This window comes from Amblyraja radiata, chromosome 2, assembly GCF_010909765.2.
Source record: "Amblyraja radiata isolate CabotCenter1 chromosome 2, sAmbRad1.1.pri, whole genome shotgun sequence".
NCBI classification, from domain to species: Eukaryota; Metazoa; Chordata; class Chondrichthyes; order Rajiformes; family Rajidae; genus Amblyraja; species Amblyraja radiata.
Genome location: NC_045957.1, coordinates 55002262 through 55010931, shown reverse-complemented (window position 1 = coordinate 55010931; position 8670 = coordinate 55002262). Strand labels below are relative to the sequence as shown.

Sequence of the window (8670 nt, the reverse complement as noted above, 5' to 3'; positions counted from 1 at the left end):
CAGATGTTACATAGTGATATAATACATTTTCTGATGATGTTGAAATAGAAATGGGAACCAGGGCATTGGGGTGTTAAGCCAATTGGATTTCCAAACAATTGCAGAGCAGTTTATTGGAGTTTCAGTGTAGTTACAAGAAATGGGATTATTTGTGTGCTAAAACATTGTTGCATTTAACCCTGAGCTCAAATTATGTCCCTAACATGCATTTAGCTTAAATGTAAAGGTGAAATACTGTTAGGGGTTTATAACCATAAAACAAGAGCAAAAAGGGACCCACCATCCCTGCTTCAATCGTTATAAGAACACTCTCGACAGCAACCATGCATTTAGTGGTGACCATAGAGGAGATAAAAGCTGCAGGGGTGGAGGGAGAGAGGCCTTTTATGCCCACTCAAAGGGACATAAAAGTCCTAGTCAATTAGATACACGCCAGGAGCAATGTTCTATGCACTGGGGGCTAGCAAGCCCATCACAGGAATAGCCTGGCAGGCAGGTGACTCTTATATTTGTCTCAAAGTGGGAATCCTTGCAAAGTGGAGCAGCACAGAAATACATTTCATGTCCTCACAAGATATATTAGGATGATATCCATGTTACTGTTGATATCTGCAGAGTGCAGATCCTTAAAGGCAAGTGCATTTGGATTTCACAAAGGAGACCCGAGTTTTAAAGCAAGTAGGTACTCATCAGGAAATATAAAGCTCGTCTAGAGGGGGTAGAATGTCTAAAGTACATCGGAAGTCAGTCCTGGAGAAAGGGCAGTGCTACACCAAATCTTGGGGAATGAAACTTGGAAAGCAGATGAAGTGTATTTAGATGTATATTGGGATTGTGACCATAACTCTAAGTTTCAGAGTAGTTCTGGAAAGGGGTGAGGGCCGTCCAGAAATTAATGTCTTAAATTGGATTAAGGCCTAATTTAATATCATAAGGTAGGATCTGGGGGGCTACTTGTCTAGTGGGACTTTTAAAAGTGAAATAGTGAGAATTCAGGATCATGATATTCTTGTAAGGTTAGAAGATTAGAAGAAAAGTTAAGGGAATCCTGAATGTCAAAGAATATCAAGAGTTCGACAAAGAAAAGAAACACCTGGCAATTTTAGAGTATTAAATACAACTTTTGAGTACTAAAAGCAGTTAAAGCCCTTCAGGAGTATGGAATGTATCTATGGGGAGGGGAGGAGGCGGGGTGGGGTTGATGCATATAAAAAAAAATCAGGAGGGTAAAAAAGGGGCACTAAATATTACTGGAAGACTAGAACAAGGATAGTCTGAAAACCTTTTTATGTATATTAGCAAAAATCAACATGTAGGATCTGTGAGGAAACAATCTGTGCATGGAACCCAAGGATGTGGGTGAGCTCTTACTTCTCACCCATATTCATTGAGGAACGCACTGCCTGAGAAGGTGGTAGAGGCAGGTACTCTCAACATTTAAGAATATCTAGATACACACATGCATTAGAGTCATAGAGTGATACAGTGTGGAAACAGGCCCTTCGGCCCAACTTGCCCATACCGGCCAACAATGTCCCAGCTACACTAGTCCCATTTGCCTGTGCTTGGTCCATATCCCTCCAAACCTGTCCTATCCATGTACCTGTCTAACTGTTTCTCAAACAATGGTATAGTTCCAGCCTCAACTACCTCCTCTGGCAGCTTGTTCCATACACTCACCACCCTTTATGTGAAGGGATAGAAGGGATTTCTGCTGGACTCATTGTGTGTGTGGTTTATATCAACAATTTGGATGCAATTGTATAAGGTATGATTAATAAGTTTGCAGATTACACTGAAGTGGGTGGTATCAAAGATACTGAAGATAGTGATCAAAAATTACAATACAATCGCAAATTACAATGATCAGCTGGGCAAGTGGGCTGAGGAATGGCTAAGGGAGTTTAATGCAGATAAATGTGAGATATTACATTGTATGAAATCAAAGCAGGGCATGAGCTTCCCAGGGCTCTTGGGAGTGTTGTAGGCCAGAGGGATCAAGGAGTACAGGTACAGAGTTCCCTGAAAGTGGTGTCACAGGTAGATAAGGTGATCAAGAAGGCTTTCAGTGTGTTGGTCTTCATCAGTCATAGTGAGTATAGAAGTTGGGGTGTTATGTTGCTGTTCCACAACACATTTGGGGCATTGTGCTCAGTTTTGGTTGTTCTGCTATGGGAAGGATGCCATTAAGCTGCAAATAGTGCAGAGAAGATTTACGAGAATGCTGCCAGGAATTGAGGGCCTGATATAGGGATAATTTGGGCAGGCTAGGTCTTTATTCCTTGGTACACATGAGGCTAAAGGGACATCTTTTTGAGGTGTATAAAATCATGGGGGGGAATAGATAGAGTCAATGCACAAAGTTTTTTTTACCCAGAGTAGGGGAATCAAGACCAGAGGACATAGGTTGAAGGTGAGAGGGGAAAGATTTAATAGAAAACTGAGGGGTGACTTTTTCACACAAAGGGTGGTGGGTATATGGAATGGGTTGCCAGAGGAGGTGGTTGAGTCAGATACTACCACAACATTTAAAATATATTTGGACAGGTACATAGATAGGGTTAGGGTTAGGTGGATTTAGGCCAAATGAAGAAAGATGGGACTGGCATAAATGGGGCATCCTGGACAGCATGGACAAGTGGGGCCAAAGGGCCTGTTTTGTGGTGTATGTTGCCATGACTATCATACAAATGACAATTGCATATATACACTCTGTGAGACCAAATTGTGAGTCATTGTCAACTGATAAGCAGTGAATCCTTCCCATATGTACATTTTGGGGGCATGAATTACCTACAGCAGATACCTCAAAATACTGAAGAGAAATTGCCATTGCTGTTCCCTTAAGTTTTTAGATATCTTTTGGCAGAATAAACAAATGATCATTGCTTCCTCTCACAGACCAACAATCCCGGCAATGATACCTCAACTGCATTCAAACAGCTCCAACGAGTGGACAATGTCACTTTCATTCCTGTTACCGGACGTCTGAGCAGACATTCAATGCATAATCCCTTAGTGGCAAGAGATTACCAGGAGGACACATCAAATGATTTAAAAATGTTCTTAAAGCTTCTTTAACAAATGTAGCCCCCTTCCCATTTCATGGAAATCAACAAGTAGAAGCACCATCAAGGAAGACTGAGATTACAGAGACTCCTTGGAAGCATGTGGAAGTCCAGTGAAAATAGTGGAAGAAGTACACCAACTACCATACCACCCACCCATCTAGTCACGCTCCAATTGCCCCACTTGTTATAGAGTCCGTGTATCACACACCTACCTAACCAGACACATAACTGGTGTGGAAGCAAGTCATCATCAAATCCCAAGGGCTGCTTGAGATCATTTCTTCTGCATGTATGACCCAGCAATTAAGAATTTGGACACATAATTTACGATGTGCTTGTGTTTTAATGATCATAATCAATCACACTGTTTGTGTTTTATTGGAAGTGATCATGAAGAAATACTTTAATACCTTATGATTGATTGATCCATTATTTAGATTTGGTACTGAGATTTGAACTTGATTTTCAAAACAACAATAAAATTTCATCGATAGGAATAGAGTTTGTAACTATTGTTTATTTGAATTACAGGTCCTGAATTTCATATTTCTAGATATTTCTGCCACAGCAGTTTCCCTGACGGCATGAAGTATGAAAGACAACAAAACTGTCAATATTCACCATCACTACTACATAAAATTTTGAATTCTTGCTACATGCTGATTTCCCAACAAAGCTGTTCACCTACAATATCTTGCTGACAGTGATTCCTTGCTTTAATATCAACTAGACCGTTGGGTCCCATTCCCTCAACGCACGGTTGCGGGTGGGGGCTGCCGTGACTACAGGTGACTAGGCTGTCGTCACATGGTCGTTAGGTGACGCCTGTATGGTCATGAGTAGTCTCCTCAAGTCGCCTAAAGAGTCGTAACGTTTTTCTGGTCGCCTCTGGATTTTGAAATGTTCAAAACTTTTCGGCGCCTGTGGACTTGACATAGCTTGTCTTCTCATGATGTAGGTGCTGTCATAGGTTGTCCCCAGGATGACGCAGGTTGTCGCCAGGTGCTGACCGGTGAATTCCATTGGCGCCTACCTACGTCAACCAGCGACAGGTACCGGTGACTGAATTGTCTTCAGTTGTCGTTGACAGGGTCGTAGCTTGTCGCGGGTGAACGCAGGTTGACTTTGGTTGTCGTAGATTGTCGCCTGTGTGGTCGTAGGTTATCGTAGGTGGAGGTGCATCCTCTCCAAAGGCTGTATTTGGTTGTCGTAGGTGTGGTCGTAGGTGCATCCTCTCCAAAGCCTCCACAACCTTCCTGTAAAACTCTCATGCGGACTAACAAAAATCCTATAATGCTGTAACATAACTTCCTGACTCTTATACACAATGCCCCAACCGATGAAGGCAAGCATACTATACGCCTTTTTTTACCCCCCTATTTAGACAATAGACAATAGATGCAGGAGTAGGCCATTTGGCCCTTTAAGCCAGCACCGCCATTCAATGTGATCATGGCTGATCATCCCCAATCAGTACTCCGTTCCTGCCTTCTCCCCATATCCCCTGACTCCGCTATCTTTAAGAGCCCTATCTAGCTCTCTCTTGAAAGCATCCAGAGAACCTGCCTCCACCGCCCTCTGAGGCAGACAATTCCACAGACTCACCACTCTCTGTGAGAAAAAGTGTTTCCTCGTCTCCGTTCTAAATGGCCTACACCTTATTCTTAAACTGTGGCCCCTGGTTCTGGACATCGGGAACATGTTTCCTGCCTCTAGTGTGTCCAAGCCCTTAACAATCTTATATGTTTCAATGAGATCCCCTCGCATCCTTCTAAACTCCAGAGTGTACAAGCCCAGCTGCTCCATTCTCTCAGCATCTGACAGTCCCGCCATCCCGGGAATTAACCTTGTAAACCTACGCTGCACTCCCTCAATAGCAAGAATGTCCTTCCTCAAATTAGGGGACCAAAAGTGCACACAATACTCCAGGTGTGGTCTCACTAGGGCTCTGTACAACTGCAGAAGGACCTCTTTGCTCCTATATTTGATTCCTCTTGTTATAAAGGCCAACATGCCATTTGCTTTCTTCACTGCCTGCTGTAACTGCATGCTTACTTTCATAGTGTTGTACAAGGACCCCCAGATCCTGTTGTACTTCCCCTTTTCCTAACTTGACACATTTAGATAGTAATCTGACTTCCTGTTTTTGCTACCAAAGTGGATAACCTCACATTTATCCACATTAAACTTCATCTGCCATGCATCTGCCCACTCCCCCAACCTGTCCATGTCACCCTGCATTCTCATAGCATCCTCCTCACAGTTCACACTGCCACCCAGCTTTGTGTCATTTGCAAATTTGCTAATGTTACTTTGAATCCCTTCATCCAAATCATTGATGTATATTGTAAATAGCTGTGGTCCCAGCACCGAGCCTTGTGGTACCCCACTAGTCACTGCCTGCCATTCTGAAAGAGACCCGTTAATCCCTACTCTTTGTTTCCTGTCAGCCAACCACTTCTCTATCCATGCCAGCACTCTACCCCCAATACCATGTGCCCTAAGTTTGCCCACTAGTCTCCTATGTGGGACCTTATCAAATGCTTTCTGAAAGTCCAGGTACACTACATCCACTGGCTCTCCCTTGTCCCCTTTCCTAGTTACATCTTCAAAAAATTCCGGAAGATTAGTCAAGCAGGATTTCCCCTTCGTAGATCCATGCCGACTCGGACCGATCCTGTTAAAGCTCGTCCACTTTATTCCTTATACTTCGCGCATTCATATACAGTACTTTGACCTCCGTATTCACTTCCTCCCTTGCAATTGGCGCTGACCTTACTCTGTTGTCCATTCTCAAGCTTTCTTTCCCATTAATTCGAGAATCTTTTGTAATTTTTCCTGTAGCCACTTCCCCTTCAACTCCATCTTTATACTCCCAATTTGTCAATCCCTCCCCCCCAATATTTAGTTTAAACCCACATGTGTAGCCCTAGCAAACCTGCCTGCCAGAATGTCGGTCCCCCTCCAGTTAGGGTGTAACCCGTCACTTTTGTACAGGTCACCCCTACCACAGAAGAGATCCCAGTGGTCTATAAATCTAAATCCTTGCTCCCTGCACCAGCCCCTCATCCACACATTCAGATCCCCTATCTCCCTGTTCCTGTCCTCACTAGCACGTGTTACTGGAAGCAATCCAGAGATAACCACCAAGGAGCTATGGACTTGGAACCCAAGATCCCTCTGTACATCGATGTTGTTAAGGTTCATGCCATTGACTGTATACTTTCCATCTACATGCGTCAATTTACATCAGCTCGTATTAAACTCCAACAGCCATTTCTCCCCCCATTTCTGTTGCTGATCAATGTCCCACTTGTGTAGGAAGGAACTGCAGATGCTGGTTTAAAACCAAGATAGACACAAATAGCTGGTGTAACTCAGAGGGCCAGGCTGCATGTCTGGAGTCTGAAGAAGGGTCTCGACCCGAAAGGTCACCCATTCCTTCTCTCCAGAGAAGCTGCCTGTCCCGCTGAGTTACTCCAGCATTTTATGTCAACCTTCCACTCTATACCATAAAAGCTTTCCTCACTGTCTGCAACTCCACCAATTTTTGTGTGTCTGTTAACACTCACCAATCCATCTACATTTGCATCCAAGTCATTAATATAAAATGACTCAAGTCATTTATAAAACAAATCATTAATAAAACAAACTACAGAGGTCCTAGCACAGATCCCTATGGACCTACACTGGTCACAGACCACGAGCCAGAATAATAGCCTTCCAAAAAACCCTCTGCCCCCTGTGTGCAAGCCAGTTTTGAATCCAAACTACAAAGTCACTGTGGTCCAATGCACCTCAATCCTCTCGATCAGCCTATCACAAAGGACTATCAAATCCCTTACTGAAACCCATGTAGACAACTTTCACTGCCCTACCCTTATCAAACGCTTTTGTTACCTTCTCAATATATTCGATCTAGTTCATAAGACATGACCTGTCATGGGTAAAGCCATGCTGATTATCGAAGTATGGGCCAAATGCAGGATGGACTAGCCCAGAATGCCTACTTGATTGGTGTGAACAAGTTGGGCAGAAGGTTAGTTTGCATGCAAACTATGACTCTGTACCAGATTTCTCATGTGAAGGACAAAACACTACAATTTTAATGTTTTCATTGGACTGCATAGATTATTCTAGAACTTCTCTTTATCAAAAAAAAATCAACTATGTAACTCTAAACTATACTAGACAAATAGGTTGTTTGAAATTAACTGCAAAATTAGTTTACAGTGAGGATATTTTCTGCTGCCATCTGCCCTCTCCACTCTCCCTGCATTCTCAGCATGTGAACACTGCCAACTATTGTCAGGACAAACAGGAGAACATGGGAAGAGAATAGTCAGTAAGATGGACAAATGCACAACTAAAAGGCAAATGTTGAGAGAGGAGGAGTAAAAGATATAAAGGGACAGAAAAGAAGAATGCTTGGAAAGTGAACGTTAGAAATAAGATTAAGGAAGAAAGAAGGTAAAATAAATGGAGGGATGAGGTACTGAAGATGACTGAAATAAATAAAGGAAACGAGAATGGCGTTTTACAAACTTCCAATACTGATCTCTTCAGTTAGAAAGAGGAAAAACAAATCTTGATAGGTCCAAACCCAAAGTAATTACTGTCGCGAGACCAATCAGAAATGTTTGAAAATGGATCAAAACTCATTCCATTGGCTGTCAGTTCAAATTGTTAAAATAAATACTTATTGCTGTTGCTTTACTTTGTTTCCAGGAGTACGCACCTTGGGTGGCTTGAAGGGGTAGTCGGGCGAAAATGTGATATCTAAGAAGAAGACACCGCCCTCATACACTGAACCTGGGGGACCCAGGATAGTTGACCTCCATTCATAAACATTGTCTCCTTTGGGGCCAGCACTGCAATAGAAGAAACATGACATAAATATAACTGGAAATCTAAAATATTATTACACCCCATGAAGCAATTCTAAACATATACAGAAGTGCACTTAAAAAAGGAGGGTAGAAAGAATTCTAGAGAGTAAGGTAATCTCGCATATCCTGAGGACTGAGACTGAGTTAAGGAAAAACATTTTCACCCACAGAATCTGTGGAATTCTCTGCCACACAAGGCAGTGCTGGCCAATTCACTGGATGTTGTCAAGAGAGTTAGATATAGCTCTAAGGGCTAACAGAATCAAGGGATATGGGGAAAAAACAGGAACGGGGTCCTGATTTTGAATGATCAGCCATGATCATATTGAATGTCGGTGCTGGCTTGAAGGGCAGAATGGCCTACTTCTGCACCTATTTTCTATATCCATTCCCCATCTTTCTGCAACTTAAAACAAATGTATTTTCTTATTCCCTCTTATGAAACCTGAAATAATAACTGAATTTCTCTTGCCACAGATGTTGCTTGACTTGATAACTTTAGTTTAGTTTAGAGATACAGACCGGAAAGAGGCCCTTCGGCCACGGCATTCTTGCCGACCAGCGATCCACATACAACAACACTATCATTGAGTGTAACTGATTTTACAATTTTACCAAGCCAATTAACCTACAAACGGTTCAACTCTGGAGTGCGGGAGGAAACTGGAGCACCTGGAGAAAGCCCACGCAGGTCATAGGGCAAACGTACA

The 8670-nt window shown here is 42.8% G+C and overlaps 1 protein-coding gene across 3 annotated transcripts in view; it reads right to left on the bottom strand.

The window, feature by feature from the left end:
* The window catches only part of LOC116989455 (ubiquitin-conjugating enzyme E2 E2), a 143534-nt gene that overhangs the window by 7865 nt on the left and 126999 nt on the right, over window positions 1–8670 (bottom strand). For all 3 annotated transcript variants that reach the window (XM_033046835.1, XM_033046850.1, XM_033046842.1), the window contains exon 4: window positions 7810–7942. In XM_033046835.1, the coding sequence (XP_032902726.1) occupies window positions 7810–7942 (133 nt within the window). The remainder of the gene's footprint in view (window positions 1–7809; window positions 7943–8670) is intronic.